Below are 17,401 nucleotides of genomic sequence, written 5' to 3'. Positions count from 1 at the left end.
GAATGGCCTTGCCTTCCTCCTAAAGCAGGAGCTGATTTAGTCCAGAAGGCAGCCCTGAAGCCCTAGGATACAGAATATAGGAGAGGGAACGGTAGGGGGAGAGAGGGGAGAGGGAACAGTAGGGAGAGAGAGAGACAGAAGAGGAAGGTAAGTGAAGAAGCAGGAGGCAGAAAAGGGCGTGAGGTGTTAGCTCATCCTCCCTCGCTCTCATTCTCTTACACGCAAGCATGTGCACGCGCACACACGAACACACACACACACATCCAGGTTAGAGCGGAGGGAAGATACCAAGTATTCCGCACAGAAGACTAAGCCTGCCACTCCAAGCGTCACGCCTGCCTCCGGAAGAAATTCTCATTCTCAAGTAAACGACTGCGGACAGAGAAAAGGGCCTTTGAAGCCCTCCAAAACCACCTGCCCTCTGTCCTCCCCACCTGGGGACACCCCTCCATGTGTCCTGCCTGGACGGCGTGCACACCTGTAGGCCCACAGCGTGGAACACTCTCGATGGCAGAGAGGAGCTCTGACCCCACTCCGCCCTCCTCCTAGCGCAGCACCTGCCACGCGACAAAAACTCCCTGCATTGAACCAAAGACGAGGCACAAAACTTCCCACGCTGCAAACTTGTTGAAAAGCCCAAGTTAGATCCTCCTGGCCAAGTATCACACGAGTGCTGCACTGGACCGAACTCATCCCTGAACATCTTGACCTTTAAACATCATTTAGACCAGGAGGTGGGGGAGAGGGAGGAAAGAGGAGCTATTACTTTTTTTTAACGGGAAGAGCATTCCTGTCTGGAGTGATGGAAAACTCTGGAGATGGATGTGGTGATGGGCGCCCAACAATGTGAACGGACTTAATGCCAGTAAACTGTACGCACGGAGATGGTTAAAATGCTAAGTGCCACGTTATGTCTATTTTACCTCAAGAAAATAAAGCTTTAGTAGCTACAAGCTTTAATTTGGGGATAAAAATTTGGAGCATGAAATGAGAAAAATGGAACTCAATTAAGTGCTACACCTTGTCTCGTGGAATATGGGCTAGGCACTGCGTTTCATCATCTGTTCAACTTAATAAACCAAATCACCGCTCCCTGACATCAAGCCCTAGCTTACGCTCAGCCTAGAAGTTAAATTTCCATTCCTGAAAGGGTTCCAAGTACAAAATAGACATGGCGGGCGTGCCTTATCAGACGCCCTTACCACGCCTGGTAAGTAAATACAAGGGCTCACAGCTCACTCCAGCAAAACTTTAAACTTTTCCAGTCTAAGATTGTTTGAAAGCAAAGAGAGAAAATCAAATTAAGTTGCCTTTTCTACCTCAAAAAAAAAAAAAAAAAACACTTGACAAAGCTTAACAATTAAGCATACCCTAAATCAGTATGCGCGTTGGTAAACTATTCAAGCCTGGATCCTGGATTATGTACAACCCAGAAAAATGACAAGTCAACCAGATCATTCCGGAAATTTTCCCTAACTTTCCACTGTGCTGATGGCCAGCTTTGACTCGTGGAGAAGCTTCCAGATTTGGACATCTGTTAATAACATTGAGTTTAAAGAGAGGCAGGACTGCTTTTCTCTTATCGGGGGTAACTGAGTTTGTGGAGGGCGGGCGCAGAAGTCCTGTGCAGTTAAACATCAGGACACTGGCTCAGCCGGCCCGTGACGTATGGAACTGTGCTTTGGTTAGGTGTTCCCCAATCCTGTTCTGCCACAGGGGCCAGTCCGTCGAACGTACCTAACGTCCAGGCGAAGTAATACTTGGGCTTCGAGGCTTGCATGACGACATATAAGTAGCACAGTCGACTCAGAAAGTTTGCTTTATGAACAAACCAGTCCTCCACCAGGCAGGTGACGGGGAAGGTCTTCGTGAGCGTCAAAAACAGAAGGAGAGACACCAAGGTCATGTACAGCTTGCGGATCACAGCCCCCTGAAAACGTGAAAAGGAATCCGTGTAACCATTCAAGATTCCAGCATGAGGAAAAGCCATTTTGGCAAGGGCACGTTAGGAACAAAGCTGTTGTTCCCCAGATGAGGCAACAGCCTTCCTCCTTAGGACACAAATCAGATGCTGGGCAGATGGGCTACGTGTGAAAGAAGAATTGAGATCTAACCCTTGTGGACTGAATGTATCTAAAATGGAAGACAACTCTTACCCGCACAGTCTACCAATCAGAGGTAGGTGTCTTATTCCCCAAAATGTAAGAGAAATAGCATTAGAGGGTGGCCGTCTTCCATCAGAAAGAACCATTTCACTCGTCTCCCATGTCTGGTCACCAGCAGAGCCGAGGAAATGGGTTTCAGTCACCAGGCTAAGGCTTAGTTAGGAAGGATTCTGCACACGTTTTTAAGTGCCTGAACCGGGACATGAGCAGGTAATGGAAAGCCTTAGAAAGCCTTCCAGGATGGTTTATGTATAGTTTGCTCTGGCATTAAGATGTGCTGCTGCTTTTTTGTTTTTTATATTTCTTTATTTTTGAGAGACAGGGACAGAGCGTGAGTGGGAGAGGGAGACACAGAATCCGAAGCAGGCTCCAGGCTCCAAGCTGTCAGCACAGAGCCCGATGCGCGGCTCGAACCCACCAACTATGAGATCATGACCTGGGCTGAAGTCAGACGTTTAACCGACCGAGCCACCCAGGTGCCCCAGGATGTGCTAGTGTTTTAAATGCCCCTGGACCAACTGATTTTTGCTCAGTTTCTCTGACATTCCAAGCAACGTCACTGAACATCAAGAGAATTCTAGTTCCCAACTTCAAAAAACCAAGCGGGCCGCTTTCTTTAACATGGGGATACAGCGATATCACCTCCCTCAGCGCAGCTTGGGGGTTAGGCGAGTGAGTACTTGCAGGGCATCCAGACTGGCATCCGGGTCCCAGCTGAGTGCTCATCGGGCTTAGCCCTGCCGATGACAGCCCATGGGGAAGCACCAGCTTCCGAGTGCCAGCCCCTCCCGCCAACGTGTCTTTTGCCAAAATACGACCGCATTGCACACACATGCAAACTCTCCCAGAGAGTGATGTGAAGACTCTCCAATAACGTTCTCTAAGAGCACGTGAAACGCAAAAGCGCTGCTGTGGCAGAGCCTGCTAGGAAGCACCTGTGGGCACCCTGCCGTCTGGTGACCACGGGGACCTCACTCCCACACGGCTTCAGGGACGCGCTTGAGAGCAGACACAGCGGCCAGACCACAAACGGCCGAAGACCCGACAGGATCAGAACTGTCTGAAAAATCCATGCTCGATAAGTACCTAAATTTTCAAATACTTGTGCCTAGATTTTAGCATTTACAAAATATGTAACTCCAGTCTCCTGATTTTCTCCTTTTCCCAATTTTCCCTATTCCTGCAGCTAATTACAAACACCCCATTCATATAGGCTATGGGATCTGAATACATTTAGCATATCTGTAAAGTTCAAGAAGCCATCCTACTGTTGACTACGTTAAAACTAATAAAATTAAAATGTAAATATCGCAAAAAAGCCGTCTTAAACTCTCAAAGTCAACAGAACCAAGCTGTAAGCACACCAACGTAAAACTGGTTTCCCACAAAGGCAGCTCGGCAATAAAAAAAAAAGAAAAAAAAAAATCACATTTTGGTTCCCATCCCTCCCCTCCCCCCTTTTCATGACTTTATCCTTTGGCTGGATATGAATTTCTATTCCTAAAGACAAAACGCTCATAAATCCGAATGTGTTAACTAGCACAGTGTTGAGCACACTGTAAGCATTAAATACTGGCTGGCTGACTCAAGGATCGATGGCCTTAATATTTCCAGCCAATGTGCTCCTCTGCAAAATAAACATTTAGTGTCCCCACATGGAATTCTGCTATACGTAAACACCAATACCAGTGCTGTAAAGGATTGCGAGGAGGGGGGGGGGTTACGGGCCAAGCTTTTTGGTAAACTGTTTGGCTTTTTAATTAGAACAATTACCAGTGAGAGTTAGCCCTGGCAGCAGAACTCGATGTTTCTGGAGCTCTGGGTAAATACCTGGCACTAACAACTTACAGTGGGAGAAGGCTCCGGCAGGCTGTGGAAACCTCTCTGCTTCCAGTTCACCTCCAGCAGCTTCATGTGCGTATGTCTCCCCTCAATAAAGGCTATATAATCCTTGAAATTGTTGCAAGGGCCAGCTATGACACTCATGAAGTTCAGAAGATAGCTTAAGTATTCCAAAAAAGAGGGTTTTACTCTGTGAAAATAAACAACAAGGTGAAGTCTTCAGTCTTTGATTTTTCTCTTGGATGCACCAGTAGGCCAACCTTCAACACAGGGGTGGTCTTTGTAGATTACAAAACATGACATGGTCTTTTTCGGTTCAGTTTCTCTAAAAATCCACCAAAGCTAGAAACCGTTGGGCAAGTTAAATCCGGGAGTGGCTCAGAGAAGGCGCAGCGCTCCGTGGCGCCCTCTGCTGGCCGGCGGCTACAGACAGGGAGCGTGAGGTCCGGGTCTAATGGCAACTCTGAGGCTGGGCAGTACACTTTCTCCTTAACCTTAGTTGTCTAACAAGAGAAAATGAAGGTAATCAACATAAGGAAGGGTGGGAACCTGACCCAACCTTAGCAGATCGAGCTGCTCTGAAATGGGAAAACTCCCTCCCGACTGCCAAAATAAATACAAAACAAATGACGGGTGGAGCCCGTTTCCACTGGAAGAGGACACACGAAACCACCACTCTTGTCTGCTCTGGCTCCCAGGCACGAGGTCCTGGACAACAGACAGAAGCAGCGCAGGAAACAACTCTGTAGAGACCGGTTCAGTGTAGTGCTTCAATGGCATTTCAAAGGGCGGGATGGGGTTGGAGGAAAAAGGCTCCCGAAAATGCCATTACTAACCAGTCACTGCGATTATGCCCTAAAGCATTTATTTACACCCTCATAAGATGGAGCAAAGAATCTGAAGCATCAGTCTCTTGCAATGGGTCTCCAATCCCTTAAGGTGAAGATGAGGCCCTCGATCTCACCACTCAAGACCCTCTCTCTCTTACCCCATCTCCTATGAGTCTCCGGTAGGAACCCTCCCCCAGGGCTGTGCCGCCTTCCCTGACGCGCTACCCCAGGGGCCCTTTCCCTCTCTGATCAATGCTTTTCTCCTCCATTGCAGCCTCCCTTCCCCTCCCACACCCACACCGGCCACAATCTGTCTGGCCTGCATCTTGCCTCGTGCCTATTCCCAGCCCCCACTCCTCCATCCAGCCCTTTGGGTCCATTTTCATACCAGCATTTAACCCCACGAACGGGCACGGACAGTTCTTTCTTGAGGACCCTCAGACGCATGCCCAGTAAAAGTAACTCTCTAATAAGAGACATAACCTCAGTGAAGGAGATTCTTGCGAAACCATCAGCATTACAGATCCATTTACTCTCTTGCTCAGCACCCCCACGTCTGGGAATCTGTCCCACCATGATACCCAAACCTATTTAAAACGACCTAGGAACAGGGTTATTCATCACTCATTTGGAAAAGCCAAAGACTGACAGACAAGCCAAGAATCCATCAATAGCAGATTCACTCCATGCACACAATCACACCCCTATAATGGAGTGAATGTGCAGCTACTGAAAAGAGGGTCTCTAGACACTGATACACCAAGGGCGGGAGGACATACTGTTCAACTTACGTCACAGCAAGTCGACGCTGCTCAGGAGAGAGGTCGTCAGCTCTTCGACCTAATCCTATAAAACAGGAAAAAGTCAGAAATACGATGTTTGCAGTAGATAACTAATTCTAAAAGCAGCTTATAACTTCAAAATTCATTTGAAGACAGTGGTTTCTTTCATATTTCGTTAATTTTGCTTCATAAATCAAAGTGTCCTCCTTTTCTTTTCTTTTTGTTTTTTAATGTCCTGGATTCAAGAGCTCCCCACAAATGCGTGTGTGAAGAGGAAGGTCTTGGTTTTTGTGAAGAGGGGAGAACTCAGGGGCTGCTACTATTTAACCTGCACAGTAGGTGCTGGATACCAGAGGAGCCCCGCATCTCCTCCGCTCCTTACCACGGTGCCCATGGTCTCACTGCTACACAAGAGAGAAGCTTGCCTTTGCCGCCTGCACCAGCCTAATACCTCCCTGAGCGTGCTGGGTGCAGAGCTGGGATCCGCCGAGGGCACGGTGTGGAATGGGGAGACCAACAGGGGGCTTTCCTCTTCCAAGGGAGGAAAGAAAAAAGGAAATGAAAGCCTGAATTCAGGGAAAACACAAAAGAATTATCAGGTGATTCTTCTTTGAAAATTCATCCAGGGACTCTTAGGTGGCTCAGTCAGTTAAGCATCCAACTTTGGCTCAGGTCATGATCTCACAGTTCGTGGGTTCGATCTGTGCGTCGGGCTCTGTGCTGACAGCTCAGAGCTGGAGCCTGCTTCTGATTCTGTGTGTCCCTCTCTCTCTGCCTGTCCCCTACTTGTGCGCGCGCGCGCTCTCTCTTTCTCTCTCTCTCTCTCTCTCTCTCTCTCTCTCTAACTAAACATTAAAAAAGCTTTTTTTTAATAAAATTCATCCACGCCAGAAAAACACCCCCAAGCAAATCACATTTCTGTTTCTCATAAAACTCAGATGTTAACTTATACTCAAACTCGAGTGTCATACACAAAAAAGTTGACTTTTAAAACCACATATTCAGCCAAGACTGATTATGGTCACCGATCATAAAGACAATTCAGAAACATGTCGAAAGGCAGGCAGAGCGTTTCTGGATTAACCTGTTCCTCCCACACATGAAGAAAAGAAATGGCAAATAAACATCTTGCTGCCTATACGGGTTGTTCCAAAATATAGGGTATACTGAGAATGCTTTAAATAGTAAATGAAGGCAAAGAGCCTATTTAAAAAAAAAAAAAGTGTTTACAAAAAAAAAAAACTCAAACTTTCTTCTAAAATGTCAACAATGTATCTCTGGCAATCCTAGAAATTAAATTGATTTTAGTTATTGGTCTGTGCTGCTAGTGTTAGTCTATACCCACTACCAACTAGACTCTTAGGTACAAAACCATTCAGCAACCCACCCTGGTGTGTCTAGGGCTTTCCCAGTTTGGGCCCTCCAAGTCTCACGTCCTGGGAAAGCACTCAGTCCCGGGCAAGCCAGGACAGATGGTCACCCCAGAGAGACCCCATCCTTGGTATGAAATTACCCAGCTCCCTCCGGAGTGATTAAATCGCCAAGGATGAACTGGGAATACCCAGGGTCAAAATGAAATTAAATCAGTTCCCAAGCTTTACAGAAAAATAAGACCGGCTGACAGAGACTGTAAATCTTCTCCACCTGTTAGCACATAAGGAAGCTTCAACCGTCCGAAAGCGCTGGCCGGAGCAGTACAAAGCCATAGAATATGCCTTTACTAATTGTACCTGACACATCTTAAGCCCACACAGAAACCCTGCCCCCAGCTGAAAGCGCCGTCTCCATCCCCGGGAACCAGGTGCAGTCGTGTAAATCACACGTTCCCGGCCGTTTCCAGGAAGGGCATGAGCAAAGAAAATGTTCAGTTTTATACAAACAGAAGATTCCTCCTCCTTCCAGGAGAAGGGTCCGGCTAATCTCATTAGATAATCTTCCAAGCCAAACAAAAACACTCAACAAAATAAAACTAGCATTAAAAAATAATTCACCAGGGGCGCCTGGGTGGCTCAGTCGGCTAAGGCTCCGACTTCGGCTCAGGTCAGATCTCACGTTCGTGGGTTCGAGCTGTGCTGACAGCTAGCTCAGAGCCTGGAGCCTGTTTCCGATTCTGTGTCTCCTTCTCTCTCTGCCCCTCCCCCTCTCAAGTTCTGTCTCTGTATCAAAAATAAATAAAACATAAAAAAAAAAAGAAAATGATTCACCAGGGCGCCTGGGTGGCTCCGTTGGTTAAGTGTCTGACTTCAGCTCAGGTCATGATCTCACGGTTCACGAGTTTGAGCCCCGCGTTGGGCTCTGTGCTGACAGAATCCAAAGCAGGCTCCAGGCTACCTCCCTCTCCCTCTGCCCTTCCGAAACTTGCAGTCTGTCTCTCAAAAAATAAACCAACATTTAAAAATTTTAAAAAAAAGATTGATCAGCCAATACTATTTTTTATTACCTTGTGAACAGCTCAGATTAAACCAAAGAAGAAGGATGCCATTTCTTCTCAACAGATTTAAAATGAAGGGCAGAGAGCGCCATACAGTTAAAACATGGTTAAGGTAAGCAAGAAAAGTCCTTCTTGGTATAAATACTTCAGCAAATTTAGATGACACATTAGCAGGAAAGCGGTAAATAACAGCTGGGAAAGTAAAAAGCTTTGATGAAAGAATCTTGCAAATTTTTGACAAGTTACAGTAAGATCTGGACTGTGGATACAGTCAAAAATTTTGTTTTTAAAAATTTATTAAAAAATTTAATGTTTATACATTTTTGAGACACAGAGCATGAGCAGGGGAGGGGCAGAGAGAGAGGGAGACACAGAATCCGAAGCAGGCTCCAGGCTCTGAGCCGTCAGCACAGGGCCTGACATGGGGCTTGAACTCAGGAACTGTGAGATCATGACCGGAGCTGAAGCTGGCCACCTAACCAACTGAGCCACCCAGGTGCCCCTTATTTTTTAGAGAGAGAAACAGTGTGAGGAGGTGAGAGGCAGAGAGAGAGGGAAACACAGATCTGAAGCAGGTTCCAGTCTCTGAGCTGTCCACTCAGAGCCTGGCGCGGGGCTCGACCTCAGAGACCATGAGACCATGACCGGAGCCAAAGTCAGACACTTAGCTGACTGAGCCACCAGGTGCCCCAAGACTGTGGATACCGTCTAAACCAAGAGCTCTGTCAGGTTCACTCTCAGAACCAAAAGGAGAGTCATTCTTCTCACCATCATGAACTTGGAATGCCAAGGTCGTGATCTTCTGGGTGACAATCATCAGAGGCCTAAAAGGAAGACAGAAGATAATCGATTGGCAGAAAGGCCACGAGAAGAAACATTTGTTCTATTTCCCTGAATGGTGGCGTTTCATCTCGAAGGTTATTCAGTAAAATACAAACACATTCGATTTGGAAAAACCGTTTTTATTTCCCTTCCAAATCACTTAAATAAGGAGACAGAACACCACGAACGCGATCACTCCAGCAAGCCTCTCTTGCGGTGTCACTCAGCGTTCAGTGCCAGTCCCAGCTCTGTCTATGTCGTCTGGAACTTGGTAAAAACGCAGACGTGTACCCCCCTTCCAGAACCAGAGAATGGAAACATGCATTTTACCAGGGAACCCAGATGCCCCAGGACGTGTGGGCAGCATCAGTTTGGGGGCTCCCTAAATCCAGGGTCCCACTTTCGCCTGGGTGAGGTACATAATCTGGCTTCTTCATTCTAGTATCTTTTTTTTTTTAAATAGTTTATTGTGAAATTGGTTTCCATATAACACCCCACAAGTGCCCTCCTCCATCACCTCCACCTCTTCCCCCCCTCCCCCTTCCCCTTCAACCCCCAGTTCATTTTCAGTATTCAATAGTCTCTCAAGTTTTGCATCCCTCTCTCTCCCCAACTCTTTTTCCCCTCTTCCCCTCCCCCTGGTCCTCCATTAGGTCTCTCCTGTTCTCCTGTTAGACCTATGAGTGCAAACATATGGTATCTATCCTTCTCCACCTGACTTATTTCACTCAGCATGACACCCTCAAGGTCCATCCACTTTCCTACAAATGGCCAGATTTCATTCCTTCTCATTGCCATGTAGTACTCCATTGTGTATATATACCACATCTTCTTGATCCACTCATCAGGTGATGGACATTTAGGCTCTTTCCATGATTTGGCTATTGTTGACAGTGCTGCTATGAACATTGGGGTACATGTGCTCCTATGCATCAGCACTTCTGTATCCCTTGGGTAAATCCCTAGCAGTGCTATTGCTGGGTCACAGGGGAGTTCTATGGATAGTTTTTTGAGGAACCTCCACACATTCTGTTATCTTCTAACATGTTGTTCTAGTAAAGGCAATTCTTGCATGTACTTTTTCCACAGTAAAAGACACATTTGTAAAATGCAGCCCCCTGTCAATAAACCATTTAGTGGCAAAAAAAATAAATAAATAAAAAATAAAAAACCACCAATCCTAGTTTGAAAAAAGACATCAAATAAGAACTTGCCTAAGGCACCGTGTCAACAAGATGCCAAGAGTAATTCGAGAGGCAAGAATAGTTTTCTTAAATAGTGACAGCACAACTAGATAGCCACATAAAAAGCAAAGTACAAAAGTAATTAAAACTAGATCAAAGACCTAAATGTAAAAGCTAAAAGTATAAAACTCTTCAAAGAAAACACAGGCATAAATCTTTATGGCCTCCTTAGATTTGGTGATTTTTTTTTTAATATTTATTTTTGAGAGAGAGAGAGAGAGAGAGAGAGAAAGAGCATGAGCAGAGCAGGAGAGGGAGACACAGAATCTGAAGCAGGCTCCAGGCTCTGGCTGTCAGCACAGAGCCCAACACAGGGCTCGAACCCAGAGACTGTGAGATCCTGACCTGAGCTGAAGTCAGCGCTTAACTGGCTGAGCCACCCAGGCGCCCCAGTACAAGCTACTTCAGAAAGTCTGGCAGGTTCTCAAAAGGTTAAACACAGAGTTACCGTATAGCTAAGCAATTCCACTCCTAGGTACATACCCATGAGAAATAAAATATACTTACACAAAAGCTAGCACCCACGTGTTCAGAGCAACATGATTCATAATAGCCCAAAGGGAAATAACCCAAATGTCCACCGACTGATGCAGGAGTAAATGAAATGTGGTCTATACAATAGAATATTATTCAGCAATAAAAACAATGAAGTACGGACCCGTGCTATAATACGGATGGTCCTTGAAAACATGATCCTAAATGAAAGAAGCCAGACACAAAAGTCATATATTGCACGGTTCCGCTGACGTGAAATACCTAGGACAGGCAAATCTACAGAAAAAGGAAGTGTGGCCTAAGTCTGGGACAACTGGGAAGAGATGAGGACTGACGGCTAATGCACACAGGTTTCTGGGGCGGGGAGGGTGGTTGATATAAATGTTGTAGAATTAATTATGGTAATGGTTGCACTCTGTGAATATGTTCAAACCCACTGAATTGTATTCTTTAACTGTTTTATCTTTTTTAATTTTTAATTTTCTAAACTTTATTTATTTTGGAGAAAGACGTTGCACGGAAGGGGCAGAGAGAGGGGATGAAAGAGACAATCCCAAGCAGGGTCCACGCAGTCAGTGCTAAGCCCGACGCCGGGCTCACATCCACACACCGTGAGATCATGACCTGAGCCGAAATCTTAAGTCGGATGCTTAACCGACTGGGCACCCGGGCACCCCTCAACTGTATGCTTTAAGTGGGTGGAGCTAGGCTATGTGAATTGTATCTCACTACGAGGAACCGGAGGCGGAAGCCTCCTACACACTCACTCTCCTATGCGTGTAAGGAGGGATACCATATGCTCTTGCTCAGAAGACTTCCTCTCTCAACATTTTTTCATTGATCAATTTATTTATACTTCTGAGTGGATGAGATGCCAAATTCAGAATGCCCAAGTTACGAGATTTGAGATTCAAATCCATAAAGTTTCTGACTTAAAAGATAAAACTCAAATACCATTCATGGTGCATTTCGATCAAAACCTAAAATAATCCGAGACATGTTTCATGGTGATTGGAACCCACGCTTACTTTTCGCAAAAACGCAAACCCCAGCATACACAAGCACATACTCGAGGGGCGGGAGGGACATAAAGAGACTCCTGGATGCAGCCAAAGACCTTCCTCAGAACGCTGAGGCCTTAAAACTTGACTGTACTCAGATTTTCCACCCCCTGAGAAATGCGCCTTGGCCTAGGGTTTGTACATACTCCCTAGCAGTAGGTGCTGCACGTGCATCCAGGGGAACCACCGGATCGATCTGAAATCAAGGTTTGAGTCCAGGATGGTTGAGGTAGGGCCGTTCCTCTTTTGTCTTGTAACAGTTTTTCATGGTGAAAAATAAATAAATAAGCCGACTGCTGGGGAAGATGGTAAAAAAGGAGGATCCTAAGCTCACCTTGTCCCACGGATAGAGCTAGACAATAGCCACATCGGTGTAGACAACCTGAACAAATGACCTGAAGACTGACAACAGACTCACCACAGCTACAGGTAGAGAAGAGGCCAAGTCGAAAAGAATGCGAAGTGGGCAAACACGGTCAGGAACCAAACTGACCCACGAGCCTGTCTATGGGAAGGAGCAGACCCCACAGCAGGCCCCCAGGCACTGCAAAAATAAATCCCCATCAATTTGGCTTTGAAAACCACAGGGGCTTAACTTCTCCAGTTCTTAAAAGCAGCAGGGTTTCACACCTAGAACCTTAAAAATCAGCCCCGGACCCCAAAGAGGCAGCCTAACAAACAGCACAGAAGCAGCCAGCTGAAAAACACCCGGGGTGCGCTGTGGCATCCAGGAAGGAGATTTACTTACTAATCTCAGAACGTGGGCTCGACAGGCAGGGATCCTTAGGAGTCTTCTCCAAAAACAAAAGAGCTTGTAGGTGCCATTTCTCTCTCCTACATCCCTGCCTAAATAGGACACCTGTGGGAACCGGCTCGAATGCTCTCCAACTAGCTTGCCAATACCGCACAACCCCCACTCTCCTGCCCCATCCAGTTGGCCCTTGGCAGGAGTCCATCCAAGGCAGCACCACAAGCTGGCACTGTGCAAGCAGCTGCCACAGGGGCCGGCACCACTCTAAGGGACTCCTGCCTTGGAGAGGCAGACAGAAGACGACAATCACACACAAGTTAGACTCTGGTCCCAGCAGTGGGCCGGGGCAGACATCGGGTCTGACTGCACCCACCAACTAGAGCCTGGCAGGGGACAAAGCAGGAAGAGAACCCTGCAGTTCAGTGTGACCACAGCTCTGGAAAATTCTTGGTCTGACCCAACTCAAGCCCAAGGTGGCCCAGCTGGCCCATTACCAACACAAGGACCAAACCCTGCCCACAGGACACAAAGAGAGCCACAGCAGACAACTGGTCTGAAGGCAGGTACAGCTCAGTCACAACAGCAGGGTACGCTCCACACACACAGGAAACAACCATGAAGCACCAGGGTCTGATGAACATGGGACCCTGCAATGTAGGGCATCAGGGGACCCCTTTGTCATAAAGCCACTGCTTTCAAGAGCAGGAGGCACCACCAACTTTCCAAACACACAGAAACAGACACAGAGAGTTAGACAAAATGAGACAGAGGACTATGTCGCAAATGAAAGATCAGGACATAAATCACAGCAAGCGGGCCAAATGAAACAGAGATAAGTAATATGCCTGAGAGATAATTTAAAATAATGTTCGTAAAGATACTCGTGGGATACTCTTTTCTTAAGAAAAGAGTGGAGGATCTCAGGGATACACTCAATAAAGAAAAAAAAACAAATGATTCAATCAGAGATAAAGAACTCAGTAACTAAAATTTATTAGGAAGGACCAAACAGCACACTAGAGAAAGCACAAGAATGAGTCAATGAATTGGAGGACCCAGTAACGGAAAGTAATCAAGCTGGACATACCTACTTACATCAAACCACGCCCATCCGTGCTGGAGAGCCGGATTCTTCTCTTGATGCTATTTTTAAATTTCTTTTTCTCTCAAGTTTTTCTATCCTAATTATTCTTAACTTTTAAGCTTCCCTAATTTTCTCCCTTGTTTTCTCTTTTCTGTTTCCATATTTCATCCTTCTCTCCCTAGTCCTCCTGCAGTCTGGGAAAGACCAACATTTAACACTGCTGTGATTAGATCACCCCTTACCATCCAGATATTTAACCTCTCCGCAGGTTTTAGGCTCTCACACTGTCCTTTATCTCTGGCTGTCTCTGTGCCCCTGGTTTTTTTGTTTTCTCTCTCTTTTGTTTTTTCTTTTGTTCCTTCTTTCTCCTTTCCTGTCCTCTCTTTGCTTTCCTGCTCCCTTTCTTCTTTCCCATTTGGCTTGCTTGTTTAACGGATCCTGTCAGTGCGTTTGCGTGCTTGTGTTCCCTGTGTGTTTGTCTGTTTTCCTTCTCAGGGCTACCTCAAAAAACAGGCCTAAGCACACATAGTGTAAAGTCTCAAATATCACTGAGTAAGGAAATATATTCATTACAAGCACAAGAGAAACTGAGAGACACTATTAAAAGAACATCTCCTGAAACAACAGGCCCTGGACAAAGAGCCTCCTTTAATTAGAGCCATACTAACAGGCGCACAGTGCAGAAAGAGCTTTTAAAACTGATAAGAGATAGAAAGCCAACCAAAATGAGGGAACGAAAGAACTCTCCTCTAAAAAAAATTCCAGGAAGAAATCACAGCTACAGAACTGCTCAAAACAGACACAAGCAACATAACTCAACAAGAATTTAGAACGACTGCCATAAAATTAATTGCTGGGCTTGAAAAAAACATAGAAACTATCAGAGAAGATATTGATACAAAGACTAGGAACCTTCAAAATAGCTGTGACAAGTTAGAAAAGGCTACAAATGAGACGAATAATAAAATGGAGGCTGCACTGCACGGATTGAAGAGGCAGAGAGAATAGGTGAATTAGAAGACACAGTTGTAGCAAAAGAGGAGGCCGAGAAAAAGAGAGAGAAACTGATTCAGGACCACGAAAGGAGAATCAGAGACCTGGGTGATACAATCAAACGGAACAATGTCTGTATCATAGGAGTTCCTGAAGAGAAAGACAAAGACAGAGAGCTTGAAGGCATGTTAGACCAAATTATACACGAAAATTTCCCCAATCTGGGGAAAGAGAAGAACATTGAAATTCAGGAGACATACCGAACTCCCCTAAGACGTAACGTAAACCGACCTTCAGCATGACATATCATAGTGAAACTGGCAAAATATAAAGACAAAGAGAGACTTCTGAAAGCAGCTAGGGATAAAAGGGCCCTCACATACAAAGGGAAACCTATCAGAGTGGTTACAGACCTATCTACTGAAACCTGGCAGGCCAGGAAGGAATGGCAGGAAATCTTCAATGTGATGAACAGGAATAATATGCAACCAAGAATTCTTTATCCAATGAGCCTGTCATTCAAAATAGAAGGCGAGATAAAGTTTTTCCCAAATAAACACAAGTTGAGAGAGTTCATCACCACCAAACCAGCCCTACAAGAAATCGTAAGAGGGACTCTATGAGGGAAATGTAGCAAGGAATAAAGGTACCAGAGACATCACTACAAACATGCACTCTACAGGGAACACAATGAATCTAAACCCACATTTTTCAATCATAACACTGAATGTCAATGGACTGAATGCCCCAGTCAAACGACACAGGGTAGCAGAATGGATAAAAAACCAAAACCCATCTGTTTGCTATCTACAAGAGACTCACCTTAGACCTGAAGACACCTTTAGATTGAAAGTAAGGGGATGGAGAAATGTCTACCATGCAACTGGATGCCAAAAGAAAGCAGGAGTAGTCATACTTCTATCCGACAAACTGGACTTTAAAATAAAGGCAGTAACAAAAGAAGAAGAAGGACATTATGTACTCACAGGGTCTCTACATCAAGAAGAGCTAACAATTATAAACATATATGCACCGAATTTGGGAGCTCCCAAATACATAAAACAATTAATCACAAACAGAAGCAATCTTATTGATAAGAATGTGATAATTGCAGGGGACTTTAATACCCCAATTACAACAATAGATAGGTCAACCAGACAAAAAAATCACTAAAGAAACAATGGACCTGAATGGCACACTGGAGCAGATGGAATTGATAGATATATTTAAAACTCTGCATCCTGACGCTAGGGACTTCACATTCTTTTTGAGTGCACATGGCACATTCTCCAAGATTGATCAAATACTGGGTCATAAAACAGCCCTCCATAAATACAAAAGAATTGAGATCATACCATGCACACTTTCATATCACAGTGCTATGAAACTCGAAATCAACCACAGGAAGAAGTCTGGAAACCCTCCAAAAATGTGGAGGTTAAAAACTACCCTAGTAAAGAATGATTGAGTGAACCAGGCAATTAGAGAGGAATTTAAAAATATACAGAGACAAATGAAAATGAGAATACAACAATTCAAACTCTCTGGGATGCAGCAAAGGCAGTCTTAGGAGGAAAGTTCATTGCAATCCAGGCCAACCTCAACAAATCAGAAAAAGCACAAACTCAAAACCTAACGGAGCACCTAAGGAAACTAGAAAGGGAGCAGCAAGAGCACCCCAAACCCAGCAAAAGAAAAAAAAAAGAGTAAAGATCAGAGCAGAATTAAACAAGATAGAATCCACAAAAACAATCGAACAGATCAATGAAACCAAGAGTTGGTTTTTTGAAAAAATAAACAAAATTGATAAACCTCTAGCTAGGCTCCTCAGAAAGAAAAGAGAGCATGCAAATAGACAAAATCATGAAGGAAAATGGATCTATTACAACAGATCCCGCAGAAATACAATCATCAGAGATTACTATGAAAAATTATATGCCAACAAACTGGACAATCTAGAAGAAATGGACAAATTCCTAAACACACATGCACTACCAAAATTCAAAGGGGAAGAGATAGAAAATTTGAATAGACCCATAACCAGTGAAAAAAATCGAATCAGTTATCAAAAATCTCCCAACGAATAAAAGCCCAGAACCGGATGGATTCCCAGGGGAATTCTACCAAACATTTAAAGCAGAATTAACGCTGATCCTTCTTAAGCGATTCCAAAAAATAGAAATGGAAGGAAGACTACCGGACTCATTCTACGAAGCACATATCACTTTGATTCCCAAGCCAGGCAGAGACCCAACAAAAAAAGAGAACTACAGGCCAATATCCTTAATGAATACAGATGCAAAAACACTCAACAAGATACTAGCAAATCGAATTCAACAGCATATAAAAAGTATTGCCCATTATGACCAAGTGGGATTTACCTGGGTTACAGGGCTGGTTCAATATTCACAAATCCATCAATGTGATCCATCACATTAAGAAAACAAAAGAAAAAAATCATATGATCCTGTCAATAGATGCAGAAAAAGCATTTGACAAAATACAACATCTCTTCTTAATAAAAACCCTCGAGAAAGTCGGGACAGAAGGAACTTACTTAAACATCATAAAAGCCATTTACGAAAAGCCCACAGCCAATGTTATCCTCAATGGGGAAAAACTGAGAGCTTTCCCCCTGAAATCAGGGACACGACAGGGATGTCCACTCTCACCACTGTTGTTTAACACAGTGCTGGAAGTCCTAGCATCAGCAATCAGACACCAAAAGGAAATAAAAGGCACCAGAATCGGCAAAGAAGAAGTCAAACTTCCCTTTTTGCAGATGACATGATACTCTACATGGAAAACCCGGTAGACTCCACCAGAAGCCTTCTAGAACTGATCCATGAATTCAGTAAAGTTGCAGGGTACAAAGTCAATGTACAGAAATCAGTTGCATTC

At 44.9% G+C, this 17,401-nt stretch overlaps 1 protein-coding gene across 2 annotated transcripts in view; it reads right to left on the bottom strand.

Annotated features, from left to right (window-relative positions):
- Positions 1 to 17,401, bottom strand: part of MBOAT1 (membrane bound O-acyltransferase domain containing 1) — a 112,044-nt gene that overhangs the window by 17,187 nt on the left and 77,456 nt on the right. For both annotated transcript variants that reach the window (XM_029943706.1, XM_029943707.1), the window contains exons 5-8: positions 8,819 to 8,874; positions 5,629 to 5,683; positions 4,014 to 4,197; positions 1,738 to 1,930 (exon numbers count right to left, since the gene is read on the bottom strand). In XM_029943706.1, coding sequence (XP_029799566.1) covers positions 1,738 to 1,930; positions 4,014 to 4,197; positions 5,629 to 5,683; positions 8,819 to 8,874 — 488 coding nt within the window. The remainder of the gene's footprint in view (positions 1 to 1,737; positions 1,931 to 4,013; positions 4,198 to 5,628; positions 5,684 to 8,818; positions 8,875 to 17,401) is intronic.

This window comes from Suricata suricatta, chromosome 7, assembly GCF_006229205.1.
Source record: "Suricata suricatta isolate VVHF042 chromosome 7, meerkat_22Aug2017_6uvM2_HiC, whole genome shotgun sequence".
NCBI classification, from domain to species: domain Eukaryota; kingdom Metazoa; phylum Chordata; class Mammalia; order Carnivora; family Herpestidae; genus Suricata; species Suricata suricatta.
The sequence above is the reverse complement of the archived record's forward strand: the minus strand, read 5'-3'. Positions and strand labels throughout refer to the sequence as shown.